This window comes from Oncorhynchus masou, chromosome 1, assembly GCF_036934945.1.
Source record: "Oncorhynchus masou masou isolate Uvic2021 chromosome 1, UVic_Omas_1.1, whole genome shotgun sequence".
Taxonomy (NCBI): Eukaryota; Metazoa; Chordata; class Actinopteri; order Salmoniformes; family Salmonidae; genus Oncorhynchus; species Oncorhynchus masou.
This window is the reverse complement of record NC_088212.1, coordinates 71,915,498-71,938,816: the sequence shown is the minus strand read 5'-3', so window position 1 is coordinate 71,938,816 and position 23,319 is coordinate 71,915,498. Positions and strand designations below refer to the sequence as shown.

The 23,319-nt window shown below is 46.7% G+C and overlaps 1 protein-coding gene across 1 annotated transcript in view; it reads left to right on the top strand.

Annotated features, from left to right (window-relative positions):
* The window catches only part of mafa (MAF bZIP transcription factor a), a 142,037-nt gene that overhangs the window by 13,461 nt on the left and 105,257 nt on the right, over window positions 1–23,319 (top strand). Inside the window, exon 2 of the mRNA XM_064980537.1 lies at window positions 1,974–2,044. Within this exon, the coding sequence (XP_064836609.1) occupies window positions 1,974–2,001 (28 nt within the window). The 3' untranslated portion in view covers window positions 2,002–2,044. The remainder of the gene's footprint in view (window positions 1–1,973; window positions 2,045–23,319) is intronic.

Here is a 23,319-nt window from a genome sequence, read left to right as displayed (position 1 = left end):
CTGTCATTTTTCCACTTCTGTTGTGGGTGTGTGTGCAATGATTTTTATATCAAATGTTACCACTGCTTATTCAGATGTTTCAATTGTAGATGGTTGGTATAAAAGCCAAAAAATGTCAATAATTGTGAATAATCATTTTTACAGTATAAATAATGTGGATTTAGATTTCTTTAATCCTCTACGATGCGGAGTGACACCGCTCAGACTTTTCACACTGATGAGACCCAACACACACTCACACACACTCACAAACACACTCACACACACTCACACACGCACACACACGCCACACCACCTCGCTGCAAGTCAAAAGGACATTGATCTCTAAACCAAGCAAGGTGACCTCCACTACTCCCAGAGCTTCCATCTCTCTTTCTCTCCTCTCTATTTCATACCCATGTCATTCCTACAATGTCTGTCTGTCCGTCTCTGTTTCTGGCTGTCTGTCCAGACCCAGCCAGTGAGGGCTCAAAGTGATGCTAGGTGTTGGCCCAGCTAGTGAGGGCTCAAAGTGATGCTAGGTGTGGGCCCAGCCAGTGAGGGCTCAGAGTGATGCTTGGTCCAGACCCAGCCAGGGAGGGCTCAGAGTGATGCTAGGTCCAGACCCAGCTTGTGAGGGCTCAGAGTGATGCTAGGACCAGACCCAGCCAGTGAGGGCTCAGAATGATGCTAGGTGTGGACCCAGCCAGTGAGGGCTCAGAGTGATGCTAGGTCCAGACCCAGCTTGTGAGGGCTCAGAGTGATGCTAGGACCAGACCCAGCCAGTGAGGGCTCAGAATGATGCTAGGTGTGGACCCAGCCAGTGAGGGCTCAGAGTGATGCTAAGTCCAGACCCAGCCAGTGAGGGCTCAGAGTGATGCTGGGTGTGGGCCCAGCCAGTGAGGGCTCAGAATGATGCTAGGTGTGGGCCCAGCCAGTGAGGGCTCAGAGTGATGCTAGGTGTGGGCCCAGCCGGTGAGGGCTCAGAATGATGCTAGGTGTGGGCCCAGCCAGTGAGGGCTCAAAGTTATGCTAGGTGTGGGCCCAGCCAGTGAGGGCAGGGCTGTGGAGCTCTCCAATGGTACCAGAAGCCAAGTCACCATCATGAGCATAAGGCAGTGTACTACTGTAAATGCCTGTGTATCTCACTTTCACATTCTCTGTGTGTGTGTGTGTGTGTGTGTGTGTGTGTGTGTGTGTGTGTGTGTGTGTGTGTGTGTGTGTGTGTGTGTGTGTGTGTGTGTGTGTGTGTGTGTGTGTGTGTGTGTGTGTGTGTGTGTAGGTGTGGGTGTCTGCATTAGTACACCATATGCTGTTGGGTATGTAGATACCCAGCTGAATTGCCTGAAAACTCACTGGCTGCGTACGTGACAATACCAGCAGAGTGTGTGTGTGTGTGTGTGTATACGTGACAATACCGGCAGAGTGTGTGTGTGTGTGTGTGTGTGTATGTGTGTGTGTGTGTGTATACGTGACAATACCGGCAGAGTGTGTGTGTGTGTATGTTTCCGTGACAATACCGGCAGAGTGTGTGTGTGTGTGTATACGTGACAATACCGGCAGAGTGTGTGTGTGTATACATGTGCGCGTTGACATGCATGTATGTGCATGTGTTTGCAAATCAATGTGCAGTTAATATGATTTGTGATATTTCAATATTCATATTTAGGGTTAATAATGCGTCTTTCATTACTGTTCAATCTGGTTTTGATTCGGTCTTTCACTTCCCCCTCTGTCATAGACATTTCTCTGGGTATTTCCGTCATATCAGATGAATATGTTTAGATGCCTGGAGACTGGATACACAGAGTCTATTGGAGTGCAAATGTTCTTCCCTTTCCTCCACATCAAATCTTGTCCACAGTAAGCTACCGTATGGATTTTACTGCGTAGCCAAGGTGAGAAAGCAACTTGTTCAGTGTGTGTGTGTGTGTGTGTGTGTGTGTATTCATGGTGTGTGTTTTGACTGGGTCTTCTACTATCTGCATTTTCAGGTCATCCAGAAAATTCCTCCATCTGTGAACGAGAGCCTCGCCCCTCCCTGCCCTTGGCCTTGATGTCTGAGGTAAAACACAACTCTCTTTCTCTTTCTCTCTCTCTTTCTCTTTCACTCTCTTTCTCTCTATCTCTTTCTCTTTTACTCTCTTTCACTCTCTTTCTCTCTCTCTCTCTTTCACTCTCTTTCTCTCTCTCTCTCTCTTTCTCTTTCACTCTCTTTCACTCTCTTTCTCTCTCTCTCTCTCTCTTTCGCTCTCTTTCTCTCTCTCTCTTTCTCTTTCACTCTCTTTCTCTCTCTCTCTTTCACTCTCTTTCTCTCTCTCTCTCTCTTTCTCTTTCACTCTCTTTCACTCTCTTTCTCTCTCTCTCTCTCTTTCACTCTCTTTCTCTCTCTCTCTTTCTCTTTCACTCTCTCTCTCTCTCTCTCTTTCTCTCTATCTTTCTCTTTCACTCTCTTTCACTCTCTTTCTCTCTCTCTCTCTCTCTTTCACTCTCTTTCACTCTCTTTCTCTTTCTCTTTCACTCTCTCTCTCTCTCTCTCTCTCTCTCTCTCTCTCTCTTTCACTCTCTTTCTCTCTCTCTCTCTCTTTCTCTTTCACTCTCTTTCACTCTCTTTCTCTATCTCTCTCTCTCTCTTTCACTCTCTTTCTCTCTCTCTCTCTCTCTCTCTCTCTCTCTCTCTCTCTTTCACTCTCTTTCTCTCTCTCTCTTTCTCTCTCTTTCTCTCTCTCTCTCTCTTTCACTCTCTTTCTCTTACTCTCTCTTTCTCTTTCAGTAGTAAAGTAGTGAGTAGTGTTGAAAAATATTATTATTAATCATGTCATTATTATTACCATTATTATGATTAATATTAAATGTTTACACGTTTACAGTCGCTAAACCAGTGTTTTTAATGAATCAGAAACCTAATGCAATTGAACATGTCTTACACTGAGCGACCCAGTCTATACTGTATGTTACCCTAACATAATGTGTGGTTCTCTGAAGGGTCCATTACAGCTGTGTAATAGTGTTTGTCAATCTTTAATCATGAATCTAATGCCGCCACCATCTTACCTCTACAACATGTCTCTCAATACATTTCTCCATCTCATCACTTTATGATGTTCATGGAGCAGTACTCCAGCATGTTCATGTCCCATCCTCACTCTTAATGTATATCTCAGAAATGTAAGGGCCATCCTGGAAACCTCTACCTGCCGGAACTATATACTTATCCCAGCTCCTGGGTTCGATGGCACTTTATATTTTATTGAACCTGTAGCAACACCCAGAGTAGGGCTCATATACAAAAGGGATCCGACTAAAGGAAATGTCTGCAGTCGTCTGTAATCGATGCACAGAGATGAAGGGAAACTGAGGCCAATGTTTATCACAAAACCAATTGTTTCTGTAATGGCTTCGCTGATTGTGCCGCGCCGAAACCCATCGACTAATCTGTTAGGAGGGACGCTCCGTTCGTGACTCGTCAGCATGAAACTTGAGCTGCGCTGTCTATGTGGGTGCCCACGGTGACAGAGAAAACATGCTAGTGTGTGTGTGAGTGGAACAGTGTTTTAAGGAGTGGGTATTGACAATTTTATTGGGTGGTGTGTGCCGTGTTTACATTCAGCTGTACTGATCATATCCCGTTCCATCATAAAAGGAGTCACAAATAGCCCCTAAACCCTCCATTCCCCTATATGGTACACTATACATTACAACCCCCCTCATACCTCCAACCATCTCCCCGAAATGTCCATGTTCCCTCTGCAGGCAGCTGCTCCTCATGCCCCCCCCAGGCAGCTCCTGTTGGAAATCCCTCTCATCCCCCTGATCCCCAGTCTGTGTCCGGGGACCAGTGACTCTACTCAGCCCTCAGTCACTGGGCTTACCCTGTCAACAGGACCAGTAACAGTACACTGCCTGGTGGTCCCCTAACTGGAACTCTACTCAGACCGAGGGAGTGATTTGTTACGACTGAGTTACAGGTGGTTAACACACTGCACAAGCAGAGAAAGACACATACAGTGAATGGACAAATCATTAATACACCTACTCTTTACGTGATATAGACTGATCAGGGGAATCCAGGTGAAAGCTATGATCCCGTATTGATGTCACCTTTTAAATTCACTTTAATCAGTGTAGATGAAGAGGGGGAGACAGGTAAAAATATATATATATAATAAGTCTTGAGACAATTGAGACATGGATTGTGTATATGTGCCATTCAGAAGGAAAATTTTGCAAGACAAAATATTTAAGTGCCTTTGAAAGGGGTATGGTTGTTGGTGCAAGGTGCAGCAATTTGAGTATCTCAATTAACTGCAGCGCTGCAAGGTTTTTCACGCTCAACAGTTTCTTGTGTGTATCAAGAATGGTCCAACACCCAAAGGACATCCAGCCAACTTGACACAGCTGTGGGAAGCATTGGAGTGAAAATGGGCCAGCATTCACTTTGGTTGGAGTCATTAAAACTCGTTTTTCAACCACTCCACAAATGTCTTGTTATCAAACTATAGTTTTGGCAAGTCGGTTAGGACATCTACTTTGTGCATGACACAAGTAATATTTCCAACAATTGTTTACATACAGATTATTTCACTTGTAATTCACTGTATCACAATTCCAGTGGGTCAGAAGTTTACATACACTAAGTTGTCTGTGCCTTTAAACAGTTGGAAAATTCCAGAAAATTATGTCATGGCTTTAGAGGCTTCTGATAGGCTAATTGACATAATTTTATGTCAATTAGTGTACCTGTGGATGTATTTCAAGGCCTACCATCAAACTCAGTGCCTCTGTGCTTGACATCATGGGAAAATCAAAAGAAATCAGCCAAGACCTAAGAATAAGAATTGTAGACTTCCACAAGTCTGGTTCATCCTTGGGAGCATTTTCCAAATGCCTGAAGGCACCGCGTTCATCTGTACAAACAATAGTACGCAATTATAAACACCATGGGACCATGCAGCCGTCATACCGCTCAAGAAGGAGACGCGTTCTGTCTCCTAGAGATTAACGTACTTTGGTGCGAAAAGTGAAAATCAATCCCAGAACAACAGCAAAGGACCTTGTCAAGATGCTGGAGGAAACAAGTACAAAAGTATCTATATCCACAGTAAAATGAGTACTATATCAACATAACCTGAAAGGCCACTCAGCAAGGAAGAAGCAACTGCTCCAAAACCGCCATAAAAAAGCCAGATTCCGGTTTGCAACTGCACATGGGGACAAAGATTATACTTTTTGTAGAAATGTCCTCTGGTCTGATGAAACCAAAATGTAACTGTTTGGCCATAATGACCATCGTTATGTTTGGAGGAGAAAGGGGAGGCTTGCAAGCCGAAGAAGAACATTCCCAACCATGAAGCACGGGGGTGGTAGCAACATGTTGTGGGGGTGCTTTGCTGCAGGAGGGACTGGTGCACTTCACAAAATCGATGGCATCATGAAGTAGGAAAATTATGTGGATACATTGAAGCAACATCTCAAGACATCAGTCTTTCAAATGGACAATGACTCCAAGCATTCTTCCAAAGTTGTGGCAAAATGGCTTAAGGACAATAAAGTCAAGGTATTGGAGTGGCCATCACAAAGCCCTGACCTCAATCCTATTGAAAATTTGCGGGCAGAACTGAAAAAGCGTGTGCGAGCAAGGAGGCCTACAAACCTGATTCACTTACCCCAGCTCTGTCAGGAGGAATGGGCCAAAATTCACCCAACTTATTGTGTGAAGCTTGTGGAAAGCTACCCGAAATGTTTGACCCAAGTAAAATAATTTAAAGGCAATATATATATAATTATACAAATGTATTTTACTGAGGTGTATGTCGACTTCAACTGTGTATATATATATATATATATATATATATATATATATATATATATATATATATATATAAATTATTTGTGAAAAGTTTTCCAAAATATCACTTTTCCAAAATATCCTGAAATGGGATGGCACATTCTGTGGTCTCTAACTCTATACGCTATACTGCTAAATCGAGACATTCCATTATGGCCCTTAGTGTGTCCAGTGTTATTTCCCTGATTGTCTCTAAGTGGGGCCTGGGATCAGTACCTGGCCTGTCTCCAGCTCCACTTAACTTCAGCAAAGAGGGAGAGTGAGGGAGGACAAAAGGCATCAGGGGAGACAAGGACAAATCATCTTTAGATGAAGTGTTTTAAATGCTCCCCTTCTCCTCCCATATCATCATTGTGAATCAGGTGACCTCTGCTCACCTGCACAGGATATAAACAACGCCATGTCAGAGAATGGACGGTTGGTGAGTGGAAGGCGTCCATCTTACTCGCCACCATGTGTTAAAACGTTGTAGCGCACCCTGACTACCTGCCAAACCTCTTACAGCTCGGCTTGGCCCGGTCCGGTCGATGGCCGACAGTCATCTTGGTTTCCGTCTCTCCTCAGACGACGCCGGCTAGGCAGTGTCTTTGTTTTATGCAAATCCATGCATATGAGAAGGGATGGGGGGAGGAGGGGAGTGCGATGAGCAGTCTGGCCACGTAGCTCCAGGAGGACAGGCTGAGTGATGGAAACAAAGAGCCAGGGTCTGAGTGTCCTTGCCTGGGGAAAGAGAGTCCTGACTCTGGCTGGAGCGGGCCAGCCACCACCAGCCACCAAAACACAGGTGTCACCATCTGAGCCTCAGACACGATTGAGTGAGTGAAAGAATAGATAGGAAAATGTATTTTATATATTTTATTTTTTAAAGGAAACATTTTTAAAAATGTATTTTGTGAACTAACACTCACACTTTAATTTGTATCTTTTATTTTATTTGTATTACTACAGCTCTGACTTTGCTGCTACTTTATTGAGTAAAAATGTACTTACAATGGCTGTGATATGTGGCTGTCCCTCCTAGCTACCTTAAGATGAAGGCACAACCTGTAATTCACTCTGGATAAGAGCGTCTGCTGAATGACTAAACTGTCAAACTGTACAAGTAATAAATACAGGAGGAATGGTGGAATAAGGGCTACTGTGTCTGTGTGAGGAGAGGGGTCATGGCTGAGACGAGTATGTCCTTTTTACCAACAGATGTTCTAGTGTGTCTGTGTGTGTGTGTGTGTGTTCATACCTGCCTGGGAGGACAGCAGGCAGGCACCTTACCCTAGTGGTGGCCCTGGCAGAGGGGGACTGGAGTTCAACACCCAGCAGGGGGGAAGAGACCCAGAATCTGCTGACAAGGACAAAGTGACAGGTGTGTGTGTGTGTTTCTGTGTGTGTGTTTCTGTGTGTGTGTCTTTCTGTGTATGTCTGTGTGCACGCACTCCCATGCTTATGCGTTGAGGGCTGAGGAGGATGAATTGGCTGGCTTATGTGCCATTGAGTATGTGTATGTGTGGTCAGATGTGGGGCAGGGTCTAACGGACAGGGAGGGCCACCACCCGTGGCTGTGTGTCCGTGTGACAGTAGGGTGGCTTGGGTCAGACTCGCTGACTCAGTTTCAGCCACACACAGCACCCCTTTCACAAAGACATCCATCTCACGATCACCACAGAGTAAGTGTGTGTGCCTGTATGAGTCAGTTTATCACCCACTCCACTGTGTGTGTGTGTGTGGGTGTTGTCCATGCCTGTTTGCGTGTGTGTGTATGACACAACACCATCCTCTCACCCTCACCACTTCTCTCTAGCCGCTCAGTAGTACTCTCCTCCCCTCCCATCCTCTGTCCCAGAGAGCTCACTCTATTACTAGTTGCCATACAGGATGTTGGCCTCCCTATTCATGGGAGGGCAGATGAAATCCATCCAGATTGACCTGTCACACAGAAGAGGGGAAAGTGATGGAGGGAGGTGGGAGAGGGGGAGGAGAGGCAGGGGGTGGGGTGCAGAACAGAGCAGGGGTACAAAAACAACCCCTCCAACCCCTTTTGCTATACACGGGTCAACAGTAGAGGGTGATTTATTTACATCAGGACCGGGGCGACATGTTCCCCCCCACCCCATCTATCTATCTATCTATCTATCTATCTATCTATCTATCTATCTATCTATCTATCTATCTATCTATCTATCTATCTATCTATCTATCTATCTATCTATCTATCTATCTATCTATCTATCTATCTATCTATCTATCTATCTATTCCTCTCTCACCCTCTTTTCTCCTCCACCTGCCTCTCAGAAAGGAGTGAGAAACTGGAGATGTGTGCAGTAGGAGTGAGTCTATACTTAGCGTGGATAACCGAAGACACTGTGGTCTGGCTTTAAGGTTAAAAATATAGATCTCCATGTACAGCCAGCTGGGTACAGTAGACCCAGCTGTCAGGCACCATGAATCATGATTACTTTCCCCCTCGGCCAAGCCTGGCCCAGCCTTGGGCTCTGGGTCTTGTTATAGGCTCTGTGGTCCTCTTTAGTCTCTACATCATAGACTGAGAAATGTATCTTAGAACCTCGCCTTCAGACGAGCGTTTTATAATATGCTCTGGGTATCTCTAGACCTTTATCTCTGTCAGAGAGAGCAGGGCATAGGATTTAAAGACTATAAGACTGTACTCAGTGACATTAGAGACAGAACAGGTTTGACAAAGGGTTAATTAAGAATGTTAGCAATGTGGCACATACACTGAGTGGACAAAACATTAGGAACACCTTCCTAATATTGAGTTGCAACCCCTTTTGCCCTCAGAACAGCCTCCATTTGTGGGGGCAAGGACTCTACACGTTGTTGAAAGTGTTCCACAGGGATGCTGGCCCATGTTGACTCCAATGCCTCCCACAGTTGTGTCAAGTAGGCTGGATGTCCTTTGGGTGGTCGATCATTCTTGATACACACGGGAAACTGTTGAGCATGAAAACACCGGCAGTTTTGCACTTGCCACAATCAAACCGGTGAGCCTGGCACCTACTACCAAATCAAATCAAATCAAATTGTATTAGTCACATGCGCCGAATACAACAGTGAAATGCTTACTTACGAGCCCCTAACTGACAGTGCATTTAAAAAAAATACGGATCAGAATAAGAGATAAAAGTAACAAGTAATTAAAGAGCAACAGTAAAACATAACAATATATAAAGGGTGTGCCGATACAGAGTCAATGTGCTGGGGCACCGGTTAGTTGAGGTAGTATATACATGTAGGTAGAGTTCATTAAAGTGACTATGCATAGATGACAGCAGAGATACCCTGTTCAACGGCACATATTTTGTCTTGCCCATTCACCCTCTGAATGGCACACACACACACAATCATGTCTCAAGGCTTAAACATCCTTCTTTAACCTGTCTCCTCCCCTTCAGCTACACTGATTGAAGTGGATTTAACAGATGACACCAATAAGGGAGCACAGCTTCCACCTGGATTCACCTGGTCAGTCTATGTCATGGAAAGAGCAGGTGTTCCTAATGTTTTGTATACTCAGTGTATATCTTCCTACTGTAAATAGAGGCAGAGGGAAAGAACAAAGGAGGACTGTTAAGTACCACCAGGGTTTCTGCTTCCCCCTCCTCTAAGCTGGACTGGGCTTGGTTGTGAAGTGGTGCTAGATTTAGCCCAGGGCGTATGGGCATAGCTACACTTTGATAATTATTTTCCTGTGGCATAATTCTCAACATGGCACTCCTCTCTTCTCTCCCAAGCCTAAAAACAAAGACTCAGCAGTAATATCCTTGTCAGCCCCACACAGGGTGTGAAGGACCTGGGTAGTGTAGTGTAGTATAGTGGAGGAGGTATGGCAGAGCAGTGTAGGCCCAAAGAGAGAGACACACATATCACCTGGGTGGAAGGACGCAGGTGGCGGACAGCCACTGTGTCTGCACTATAACACTACCATTTGCTTGTTAGTATTGTTTTGTTTATTTAATTACATTTACCCGCAGCTAAAGTAGCACAAATTGCAGATACCGTCACTAGCATATAGAGGACTGAGAGGGGAAGGTGTACTAGACAGATACATTTGTTTGTATCAGACCAGCATCCTGCCCAGTGGGCTAAACTGTGGAGAGCTACTGGACATCAGAGGTCTCTTGAAAGAGCACTTACTGGCGAAGGCCTTGGAACAGACCACCACTATTAGTGGACACTAACTGGAAGCCTGTACCTCAGTCTATAGCTATGCAGTCCACACATTAGCCGTTGGCAAGGAAACTCTGTACATGGTTTTAAAAGACGTCCTCATGTAAACTCTCTAATATGAGAAGGACTCTTACCACAGTCTCTCTGTCTGTCTCTGACTGTCTCTGACTGTCTCTCTGTCTGTCTCTGACTGTCTCTGACTGTCTCTTACCACAGTCTCTCTGTCTGTCTCTGACTGTCTCTGACTGTCTCTGACTGTCTCTTACCACAGTCTCTCTGACTGTCTCTGACTGTCTCTGACCACATTCTCCCTGACTGTCTCTAACCACAGTCTCTCTGACTGTCTCTGTCTGACTCTTACCACAGTCTCTCTGTCTGTCTCTGACTGTCTCTTACCACAGTCTCTCTGTCTGTCTCTGACTGTCTCTGACTGTCTCTTACCACATTCTCTCTGACTGTCTCTAACCACAGTCTCTCTGTCTGTCTCTGACTGTCTCTTACCACAGTCTCTCTGTCTGTCTCTGTCTGTCTCTTACCACAGTCTCTCTCTCTGTCTCTGTCTGTCTGTCTCTTACCACAGTCTCTCTGTCTGTCTCTGTCTGTCTCTGACTGTCTCTTACCACAGTCTCTCTGTCTGTCTCTGACTGTCTCTGTCTGTCTCTTACCACAGTCTCTCTGTCTGTCTCTGACTGTCTCCGACTGTCTCTGTCAGTCTGTCTCTGACTGTCTCTTACCACAGTCTCTCTGTCTGTCGCTGCCTGTCTCTGACTGTCTCTGTCAGTCTGTCGCTCTCTCTCTCTCTCTCTCTCTCTCTCTCTCTCTCTCTCTCTCTCTCTCTCTCTCTCTCTCTCTCTATCTCTGTCTGTCTCTGACTGTCTCTGTCAGTCTGTCTCTCTCTCTCTCTCTGTCTGTCTCTGACTGTCTCTGTCAGTCTGTCGCTCTCTCTCTCTCTCTCTGTCTGTCTCTGACTGTCTCTGTCAGTCTGTCGCTCTCTCTCTCTCTTTCTCTCTCTCTCTCTCTGTCTGTCTCTGACTGTCTCTGTCAGTCTGTCGCTCTCTCTCTCTCTCCGTCTCTCTCTCTCTCTCTCTTTCTTTCTCTCTCTGTATCTCCCTCTCTCTCTTTCTCTCTCCGTATCTCTCTCTGTCTCTCTCTCTTTCTCTCTGTCTCTCTCTCTCCCTCTCTGCCTCTCTCTCTCGACTGAGTCTCTGTCATTGCCCCTTCTCCTCCCATCGTTGTTACATCCTCCTCACATCTCAATGACAACCCTCTCCTTCTTCTGTTGTGTACTTCTTTTAGAACAGTACACCCTGCCTTCTCACCCCATCACCTCCAAACATCTTCCTTCTCCTCCTTGTTCTCCTTAGCAAACAGTACATCCCTCCCTCTGCTCCTTCCCAGAAAACCTTCCATACGTCCCCTCCCTCACTACCGCCCTAGACGTCACCTTTCTCTCCTTCCTCTTCCCCTCCAAACCGCACCTGCCTCCCTTGTCCTCTCTTCCTCTTCTCCACTCCAAACATCAGTTCTTCTCCTCCTCCCCCTCTCATTAGCTTGATGAATGGCTTCACTGCAGGGAAAGTGCTGATTTTCCTCCCTCTGTCTGATTTTTGCTGGCTGTTATTCATTTCAAACACTCAGAGAAAAGCAAGTTAGTCAATCAATAAGGAAATGAACACACTGAACAGCATTGGCTCTCACAGTTATTCCCCCTGTGCCCATGTCCTCCACAAGCTCAGTCTGCTGTTTACACACATACTGTATATGTGTGTACATATATGTTTCTATAGATTCCCTCTATAGCTTCTGCACACTTCAGTGTATTATACTCATACGAATGAGATTGTATTGGGCAGGTTGACTTAACCAATTATAAACCTCTGTATACACGATTATGGCATGGTAGTGATCGTTCATAAACCTCAATGCCACTTAATAAGACTGGCCCATACCTAAGCAGAGGATGATGAGATGATATATACAGTGTCTGGTAATGTGGAGTTCATTAAGACACACTGAAGTGACAGAGTCCGTGTGTAGACTAGTGCATATGTGGACCGTTGTATCCCGCACCTCCAGGGAAGGAGAGGTGGGAGAGCAGAGCAGAGTAAACAGGCATAGAGAGAGCCAGCGGTGCTCTGTGTCGTAGTTAGTCTTTCACACTAACACCATCTGAAGCCATCAGGTGACCTCCACGCGTCACAGAATCTCCCTCAGCCATTCCTGACGGAGGAGGACGTTCAGACACTGAAGGAAAGGAAAGAGGGAGGGGAGAGAGAGGAAAGTCTGCTCCCAGACCAGAGTTATGACGGCACATTAAAGGGGATGGTGTGCACAATCCGGCCATAGCTTTATGTCTAAGTGCACATTAGTTATAGTCCACTGTTAATGTTCTGTGCACAATCCTTTATGTAATAACCCCAAACACATAATGGCCTAACAGTTGTAGTGTTGTCCGACATTTTTAGTGAGGTCAGCTCATTTAATGCATTTCTATACCATTTAAAAACTCTAAAATGCTATTTGGAGAACACCTAAAACAAGCAAAAAATAACCCCAGCCATTATCACATTGGTTGCTGTAGCTTCAATCTCCTCAGTCGATCTACAAACACATAGCCTGCTAGCTATACAATTAGCTGCTACACATTAACTCACATGAACTCAGCACCGGGATTAAACACTATAATTTAAAACATACTGAGGGATCTGTTAGCAGAAAAAGTATTTTATTAACACATTTCCTGCAATTCTACACATTTTGCGATGACTTATGCCAGGTTAATATGATATCTGAGTTAGAATGACTAATAAAATCAATGGGGGCCCCCTGGAGGTCAGGGCCCCTGGGCACGTGGCCTGCATGCCAATGTAAAAAATGTGAACTGACATGGGCTAAGTGAGGGACTATCACTGAGTGACATATAACAAGATGGAAACTGCTGCAACCAAGTTTCCAATTGCACCTTGTGTTTTATAGTGTTCTAATTCTCAACAGTAAGTTGAGAACCTGACTTATTGAAACTCTTTAATACAAATTTGCCGAGGTCTGAACCTCATATGTAGCTACAGCCCTGCCTGCTTCTCATAGGTGATAGAGATTATGCAAGAGGTGAAGAGGGCATTCGTCAGCATTATTTAATTCATTTTCTAATTAGCACTGTTGTCAAAAAACTCCATATTATCCTGCTCTCCGAAACATGAAAATAAAACTCGGCAGATATCATCACAGTATTTACAATGTGTCGAGATAAACGTAATCTCGCTGACTGTAACTAAAAATATACACTGTAGAATCACACACTCTTCTCATTGGTGTGGTCTGGCTAACACTCCCATTCTGCTACCAGGTTTGTGTTTCAGCTGGTTTCTGTAATGATAACAATATTTGGTATCAAATGAATAAGCGTTCTGCTTGGTTGAAGCCAGCACTCTGCTGCCCAATCCGCTATACATTTAAAACAAACAATTCACGGGTAATGCATCTAAATGAAGTCATATTGTTATCAGCTCGTATATTTCAGAGGCTCAGCTCGTAAATCAATGTGTGTAAATTCAGCAGAATGGGCTACTGAGGAGGCGGTGAACACCCCAGGATTCTAGTTAATAGAGTAAACAGAGCGAGAGAAAGAAGTAGACAGAGAGAGAAGGAGAGAGAAGGAGAAGAGGAAAGAAGATTAAACAGAAAAACGTCAAGAAAGATTAAAAGAAAAAGAAGCATCATAGAGAGGAAAACAGAAACAAGATTTTGAAATGATGACACTTTGGGTGTTCATGCAGCAGGCATTTGTGAGGGAGAGGAGTGGGGGACAGGAGCGAGGGAGGGAGGGAGAGGAGATTGGGGACAGCAGAGAGAGTGGGAGAGGAGTGGGGACGGGAGGGAGTGGAGTGGGGGACAGGAGAGAGGGAGGGAGAGGAGATTGGGGACAGCAGAGAGTGTGGGAGAGGAGTGGGAGACAGGAGGGAGAGTGGGAGAGGAGTGGGGGTCAGGAGGGAGAGAGGGAGAGGACTGGGGCACAGGAGGGAGAGAGTGAGAGGAGTGGGGGACTGGAGTATGAGAGGGAGAGGACTGGGGCACAGGAGGGAGAGAGTGAGAGGAGTGGGGGTCAGGAGGGAGAGAGGGAGAGGACTGGGGCACAGGAGGGAGAGAGTGAGAGGAGTGGGGGACAGGAGTACGAGAGGGAGAGGACTGGGGGACAGGAGTACGAGAGGGAGAGGACTGGGGGACAGGAGTACGAGAGGGAGAGGACTGGGGGACAGTAGGGAGAGAGGGAGAGGACTGGGACACAGGAGTGTGAGAGGGAGAGGAGTGGTGGACAGGAGTGCGAGAGTGAGAGGAGTGGTGGACAGGAGAGGGAAAGTTAGAGCCCTGATGCCCTTTCCCCTTTGACCTACTGCTGTCCTTTCTATGACCATGACTAATGGAAAACAATCCCCTCCACTGGAATGCCTGCCTACTACTGTTGTGGACCCTGGGGAGTGGAGAGGTAGAGAGAGAGAGAGATGGAGGGAGTGGTAGAGACAGAGGAGGAGAAGATGAGGATGGAGTGTTTTGTAGAGGGAGAGATAGAGAAGGAAGAAGAGAATGGTAAGAGGTAGAGAGGGAAGAGGGGAAGAAGAAGATGGTGTGTTTTGCAGAGGAGGGTGAGAAGGAGGGTGAGGAGAAGAAAAGGAGGGAGTGGTAAACAGAGAGGAGGAGAGTGGGGAGGAGAGAGAGGGGGAGGGGTAGCCTATATGAGCAGGACGAGCGGGGGTGGTGGAGCCTGTATGTCTGCTTCATGCCTCTCTGAGCCCAGACATAACCATTGTGTTTACAAGCCTCAGTTGCTCTTACTGTTAAATGATTGGTGTGAGGGATGGAGACGAGGGAGGGAGGAAGAGGGGGAGGAAGGGAGGAAGAGGGGAAGGGAGGGAGGAAGAGGGGGAGGGAGGGAGGAAGAGGGGGAGGGAGGAGTATATACTTATCTTCTCTCTCCCTCTCTTTCATAGTTCTGGTTAACCAGGCTTAAGAATGCTCTGTGTTTTCTAATGATAGACTCTGGGTACTGACTGACTGAGCCTATGAGAGACCCTAAAGTCCATAGCCTCAGTGACTGAGCTCTCCAGAGAGGAGGGAGAAGGAAGGCTCTGTGTTGAACAGTGGCTTTGCTGGACCTCAACTGAGAGAGAGGCTATGGAGGGTGCATGTTGTCTCCCATGCAACTAGGGCAGGCATGCCATGTAGTGGAGCAAGACAAACATGTACACTAAATTATCAAAAGTATGTAGACACCTGCTTGTCAAACATCTCATTCGAAAGTCATGGGCATTAATATGGAGTTGGTTCCCCCTTTGCTGCTATAACAGCCTCCACTCTCCTGGGAAGGCTTTCCACTAGACCCGGCCGTGATTGGGAGTCCCATAGGTTGGCCATTAAAACACAGGATCAAAAAAGAATCATGGGAGACCCCCTACAATGGCTTACTGAGTCTCAGGGCTGAAGGAAACCTTTCACTGTGTGTGTTTGTATCACTCTCTCTCCCCCTCTCTCTCCCCCTCTCTCTCTCTCTCTCTCTCTCTCTCTCTCTCTCTCTCTCTCTCTCTCTCTCTCTCTCTCTCTCTATCTCTATCTTACTGTCTTTCTCTCTATCTCTCTGTGCTGGGTGATGCTCTTATCATCATCTACTCTGGACATTGACTATTAAAGGAGAGCAGTGAGTTCAGATACTCTCCGGTAGCGAGGAGAAGAGTGGAGTGCAGCCTAGAATGACATGATCATTAACAAACCAGAATGAATTCTGGAAGAAAGAAAAACAGAAGGAGATACCACTCTGGCCACAAGTATCTATGTCCTATCGTCTGTCTGTCTTGGTACGGCACTTGTTTGTAAACACAAATGCATCACTTCCTCTAGGTATGGCCTGGAGGGAGAATAAACCACGCTCTGCACTGCTTTCTAACTGAAACAACCTGCCCATATCTTACACACGATACACACTCCCCTCTTATACACACATACGCCCCTCCCTGGTCTAACACACTCCCAACTCAACTTACACACTACCTGTCCGCCTCGCCTTGAGGGCACAATATAGGACTCTGCACAGACAATAATCAGACAAGCCCCTGCAGAACCCTCCCCCAGTCTTACACACATCCAATCTGTGTACACAGACACATCCTCCCTATTGGTAATATGAGTGCTCAATATTGCTGCTCAATTTGCACTTACTGCTAGGGTGCAGGAGAACACCACCTTGGGTAGCAAGCCATCTCTCTCTCTCTCTCTCTCTGTCTCTCTTTCTCTCTCTCTGTCTCTCTCTCTCTGTCTATCTATCTCTCTCTCTCTCTCTCTCTCTCTCTCTCTCTCTCTGTCCCATCAGACATTTAGATCCTTACTAGTTAGATGTGTACATGTTGTAAACAGTTGATGTGATCAAGTTAGAGAGGAAGAGAGGGAGGGAGAGGGAGACAGATAGGAGGAACGAACATTTCCTCCGTGTCTGTGGCTGTAGTGTAATAGTTGTGGTGATGACTAGTGACAGCTGAAGGAGCAAGGGAGGCGGAGAGGAGTATCACTCCAAAGTCCCTCAGCAACAGAGGGTTTTTAGTCCGTTTTTATTTCACCTTTATTTAACCAGGTAGGCTAGTTGAGAACACCTTTATTTAACCAGGTAGGCTAGTTGAGAACACCTTTATTTAACCAGGTAGGCTAGTTGAGAACACCTTTATTTGACCAGGTAGGCTAGTTGAGAACACCTTTATTTAACCAGGTAGGCTAGTTGAGACCAAGAAAGGAGAGGAGAAGAGAAGGAGAGGGATTTAGGCTAAACTACTTTCTTCTAGCCTGTGTCTCTCTCTCATTTGCTCTCCCTGGCTCTCCATCTCTATCTCTATCCCATACGCTCACACGCTCACACGCTCACACGCTCACACGCTCACACGCTCACACACTCACACCTTTTAATTTCATTACTGTTTATTATGAAGAGTGTTTCATTTATATATCAGTGAGTTATGCATTATCATAGTCATCTGGCCAGTCAACAATCCTGAGTATTACCTCTCTGACTGGACCCTAGAGTCTGCATTAGAAGCATATCAATCACATACTGTACCTCGTGCAGGGGAGACTAATGAGGGGACAACCGCTCATAATAATGGCTGGAACTGAGCGAATGAAATGTCATCCATTTGTTTGATGTATTTGATACCATTCCCCTCATTCCTCTCCAGCCATTACCACGAACCGTCCACCCCAATTAAGGTGCCACCAACCTCCTGAGGTGCATGTGTACATTCAGATCTCATCCTCTTCCTCATCGTCTTTTGGTATTATCTCTGGCAGAATGTTCACCTCCTATTACAATAAAGAGAGTGTGTGTGTGTGCGTGTTTGTACAATCCGTGTGGGCCTCTATCTCCTGTCCAGGGTGTGAGCACATTAAGGTCAGAGGCAGGGCTGGCTGTGTCTCCATTCCCACGGCTGCTGTCTCACAGCCACATTGGTCACAGAAGGATGAAAAGACTATGGATTTTTACTCTCCTTTGCATTCTCCGGAGCTGGCAGATTAGGCAGGAGATACGTGGAGCCTGACCCATTCAAAGCAGCTCTAAGCTCAACATTGTAGTGCTGCCTGACCCGCCTCTGGTTCTGGGAGCAGCACACAGGTAGGCAGGCACACACGCATGCATTCCACACACACACACACACACACACACACACACACACACACACACACACACACACACACACACAGGTAGGCAGGCAGGCACGCATGTATTCAAACTCTCTCGCTCTCTCGCTCTCTCTCACACACACACACACACACACACACACACACACTCACACACACACAGGTAGGCAGGCACTCATGCATTTAAACACACACACACACACACACATGCATGCATAATATGCACACACACACATGCAGGGAGGCACCACACTCACTGACACATTCTCTCTCTCTCTCCCTCCCTTCTTTCTCTCTCTGATAAAGTGTGGTTCAAAATGTGGGCAAACAGTACATGGGTGGAACACTGACCTTGCAACCTTGGATGTGAATGTTTAAGTGAGGAAGCTGAGCTTGCTGTCAACACATTCACACACAGTGACTGTACACACATACAAAAATACACAAACATTCCCTAGCATACACTTTTGAAGACTGACACATACTGTATGTCGGCAGACACACAATATGGGAAAAACATGAGTGAGAGAGAGAGAAAAAGAAAAGGGAGAGAAAGGGGAGGCAGACGTATGGGGGAAGGAGAAAGAAAGACAGAAAGAATGAGGGCGGTAGGCAAAGACAGAGCAAGAATTCATAGGCCCGTTGCCCTCACAAGCAATTAGAATCATTTCAAATGAATATGAAAGTGTGCGCTGCGGTCTTATCTGCATCCCGAGGAGAAGGCTCTCCTCCTCCTCAATCAACATGCATGAGTGGCCTCCCTGACGGAAACACTGACACCCTGCCATATGCTGGGTTCCTCTCTCTTTTCCCTCTGTCTTCAGCTCGCAGCTCTCGCCCTGTAAAAAATACTACAAATCCATGCACACAGACAGGTTGTCATACAGAGGGAGCTAGGGAGAGGCTGTAATGGGGCTGTAACTGAACATACTACAAATCCATGCACACAGACAGGTTGTCATACAGAGGGAGCTAGGGAGAGGCTGTAATGGGGCTGTAACTGAACATACTACAAATCCATGCACACAGACAGGTTGTCATACAGAGGGAGCTAGGGAGAGGCTGTAATGGGGCTGTAACTGAACATACTACAAATCCATGCACACAGACAGGTTGTCATACAGAGGGAGCTAGGGAGAGGCTGTAATGTGGCTGTAACTGAACTGTCTCTGAACTGTCTTGTTCCGAATTCTATTGTTCTGTCGTTTTTGTAAATCTTGCTTTCACCTCAGCTAAAACTATTTCTCAGACTGCAGGCTGTTCGGTTGACCAGTGTCAACATTGTCTACATAGTGGCCAGACTTCCACAAAACATTGACCAAGAATTATTATTTTTTTTAAACACAAAATAATGTATCTTTCATCTCTGTGTTTCATAAATGACCTTAAATTCACAAGAGGCTGAATGTATCTGAGTGAACAAATCAACGCCCCTCTGGTCAGAAAGAGTATGACATTGTTGCTGCCACTAGCATTGAATGCAAGGGAAGCCAGCGAGCATTAGGCCTCCCTTTAAGAAAAAAGGGTATAAAATAATAGCCAGTCAGCTTTAAGCTAAACTGAGTGAGCTCAGCTGTGAGTGTCCTGGAGCACCAGACCAATCACATAACATGCCAAACGTCATTATTGACAGAAAAAACTTGTATTGTTGTATCTCGTTGCGTTGTTGGCCTCCAGTGTCTAGCTTGCTAGCTAAAATCGTCTCTTTCCTAAATTAGCTATGGATGGAGATAGAGATTTGGACTTGTGGTTTTACTTAATTCTCCGTAATGGCCAATGATTATAACGGCAATTATAATCCAACCATAAATTCATGCACTGTGCCCCTGGCCTGAGAGAATGGAAGTTCAACATGTAGCTAGATGTAGTATGCTAATGTTAACTAGTTAGCCTGGCGTATCATTGCCACTGAAAGGAAGTTAGGCTAGCGAGCAAGTATTTTAGCCATAGACCGTTTAGGTAACATGAAAGAGGAGAATGGTATTGGTGTGATCTCTACAAGTCGGGTGATTCAACATGTTTTTTCTACTTGCACACACACACACACACACACACACAAATCAGTACCATGGACAGACACACCATATGTAGCTGTCAGGACCCGGTTTCGAACCTGGGTCTCCGGAGTGAGAAACAGTCACTTAACCAACTGAGCCACGAATAGATAGCAGAACCCAGAAGATGAGGCAGACACAGCAGTACTTAAGACGGTGTATTTAATAAAGAAAAAATCCTAAAATACAAAAAATGGCAAATCCAAAAGGTGGTAGGAAAAACACAAAAAGACCTCAAAAGAAACTCACCAAAAATAAACAAAAACTAAAAACAGAATACCACAAGAACTTCACCCGGAATCGACAAGAGCACACAGAACACTAGGGCAGGGTGCTAACATACAAACACAGAGCACAGAACTGAGGGAAACAAAGGGTTTAAATACAATCAGGGGAAACGAGACACAGGTGCAAATAATAATGGGGATCAAGGGAAAACATAGGGACAAAAAGCACAATGGGGACATCTACTGACCAAAACCCGGAACAACCCTGGCCAAATCCTGACAGAATCCCCCCTAGAACGGCTCCTGACGTTCCTACCAGCTCTCTCAGGGTGGAGGACCCTGAACTGACGAATGAGGTCAGGGTCCAGGATGTCTTTGGCAGGAACCCAGGAGCGCTCCTCAGGACCGTAGCCTTCCCAGTCCACCAGATACTGCCAGGACCGCTGCACCCGGCGGGAATCCAGTATCCGGTGGACGGTATAAGCCGGCTGGCCTCCAATGACACGAGGCGGAGGGGAGGTCTGTCTGCCGGGACAAGGGGAGAAAAACAACAGGTTTTAACAATGACACATGAAATGTGGGATTAATCTTAAGGGATCTGGGTAAGTGTAGGCGATAAGAAACTGGGTTAACTCTCCTGGCAACCTTGAAGGGACCGATGTATTTTTGGGACAGCTTGCGAGACTCCACCCGTAGAGGTAAGTCTCTTGTGGAAAGCCAGACTCTCTGGCCGGGGCGCAGGGTAGGCCCGGGACGGCGACGTCTGTTGGCTTGTTGTTGATACCTCTGTGAGGAACGCATCAGATTAAGACGGGTCTTCCTCCACATAAGCCGACAGCGTCTGACGAACCTCAAGGCTGAAGGCACTCTGACTTCTGCCTCCTGGTCCGGGAACAATGGAGGAGCATAGCCAAACTGACACTCGTGCGGGGACATACCAGTGGAGGAGGAGCGCAAGGTGTTGTGCGCGTATTCGGCCCAAACAATAAAGGATGACCATGTGGACGGGTTGTCACGAGTCATACATCGGAGGGTGGTTTCCAGCTCTTGATTCATCCTCTCTGTTTGGCCGTTGGACTCCGGATGGTACCCTGAAGATAGACTGGCAGAAGCCCCATGAGTTGGCAGAAGGCCTTCCAAAACCTTGAGGCGAACTGGGGACCTCTGTCAGAAACCACATCTTGAGGAATGCCGAAGACTCGGAACACATGATTAATTACCAACTCAGCCGTTTCCTTGGCAGAAGGTAACTTAGTCAGAGGGACGAACCTGGCCGCCTTTGAAAACCTTTCGATTATGACTAGGATAGTAGTATTGCCATGGGATGGAGGAAGTCCAGTAATAAAGTCCAATGAGATATGGGACCAGGGTCTGTGGGGAACAGGTAAAGGGTGAAGGAGTCCTTGAGGGCGGAGGTGAGAAGATTTGCCCTGGCAGCACACGGGGCAGGCATTGACGAAAGTGGCAACGTCTTCTCTTATGGTAGGCCACCAGAACTTACGCTGGATGAACTCCAAGGTGCGACCTACGCCCGGATGACAGGTGAGGCGAGAGGAGTGCCCCCACAGAAGGACCTGAGTCCTCACTGCCTTGGGGACAAACAACCGATTGGCAGGGCCTCCTTTAGGGTCCGGTTCGCTAGCTTGAGCACGTCTCACGGTATCCTCAACTTGCCACGAGATCGGAGCCACAATCTTAGCAGCAGGAAGGACAGGCATGTCCGTGTCATCTCGAATGGCAGGAGCGTAGACTCGGGACAGGGCATCCGGTTTGAGATTCTTCGACCCGGGCCGATAGGTGAGGATAAACTGGAATCGATTGAAGAAAAGAGACCATCTAGCTTGTCTAGAGTTCAATCGCTTCGCCTGCTGGATATACTCCAGATTTTTGTGGTCCGTAAGCACTTGAAACGGGTGAGAAGCCCCCTCGAGCCAGTGTCTCCATTCCTTCAATGCCATCTTAACCGCTAGGAGTTCACGATCCCCACATCGTAGTTCCTCTCAGTCGGGGTAAGCCGGTGTGAGAAGAAAGCGCACGGATGAAGCTTCTTGTCTTCACCCCTCTGAGACAGGACAGCTCCAACACCAACCTCTGATGCGTCTACCTCCACCACAAATGGTTAATCCGTAGTCGGTAGTATCAGGATGGGAGCAGAGAGGACGCGCTGCTTGAGTCCTTGGAAGGCCGTCTCAGCTTCTCTTCCCCACACAAACCTTGCATTGCCACCTTTGGTTAAAGCTGAGAGAGGAGCTGCCACCAAACTGAAGTTCTTGATGAACTTGCGGTAAAAGTTTGTGAAGCCCAGGAAACGCTGAACATCCTTAACGGATTTGGGGGTGGGCCAATCCGCTACCGCCCCTACCTTCCTAGGGTCCATTTGGACTCGACCGGGTTCCACTACAAATCCCAGGAATTGTACTCGGGATGAATGGAATTCACATTTTTCCGGCTTAACGTACAGATGGCTGTCCAGGAGGCGTTTGAGTACTTGTCTGACATGCTTAGTGTGTTCTTGAAGGAGCTCGAAAAGATGAGGATGTCATCCAAGTAAACGAACACAAATATGTTAAGCATATCCCTAAGCACATCGTTTATGAGCGCTTGGAACACCGCTGGGGCGTTGGTCAGGCCGAAGGGCATCACCAAGTATTCATAGTGACCAGTAGGCATGTTGAAAGCGGTCTTCCACTCGTCACCAGGTCTGATCCGCACAAGATGGTATGCGTTCCGCAGGTCAAGCTTAGTGAAAACAACTGCTTCCTGGAGCAGCTCGAAGGCTGTGGCCATAAGGGGTAGCGGGTAACGGTTACGGACGGTTATGTCATTGAGTCCCCGGTAGTCGATGCAAGGACGTAATCCACCATCTTTCTTGGCCACAAAGAAAAACCCTGCTCCCGCCAGGGAGGTTGATGGACGCATGAGGCCTGCTTCCAGAGAGTCCTTGATGTAGGTATCCATAGCAGCTCGTTCGGGTGGAGATAGGGAAAAGATCCGACCCCTGGGGGCAAGTGCCCGGAAACAGGTCGATGGGGCAATCGTAAGATCTATGGGGTGGTAGCATGGTGGCCCTCTGTTTGCTAAACACCAGTTTGAGGTCATGGTAACACTCGGGAACTCGGGTCAGGTCGATGGATTCTAAAGACTCGGAGTAGAACTCGGGGAATTCTGGAAAATACAAGTAGCTTGGCACGTAGGACCCCACTGCTTGATAGTGCCCACAGACCAGTCGATGTGAGGGTTATGGCTGTGAAGCCAGGGGTATCCAAGGACGAGAGGGAACTCGGAACAGGAGATCAAATGAAAGTTCATCAATTCCTGGTGTTGTGAAACTGAAAGTCTCAAGGAGGTAGTGACATG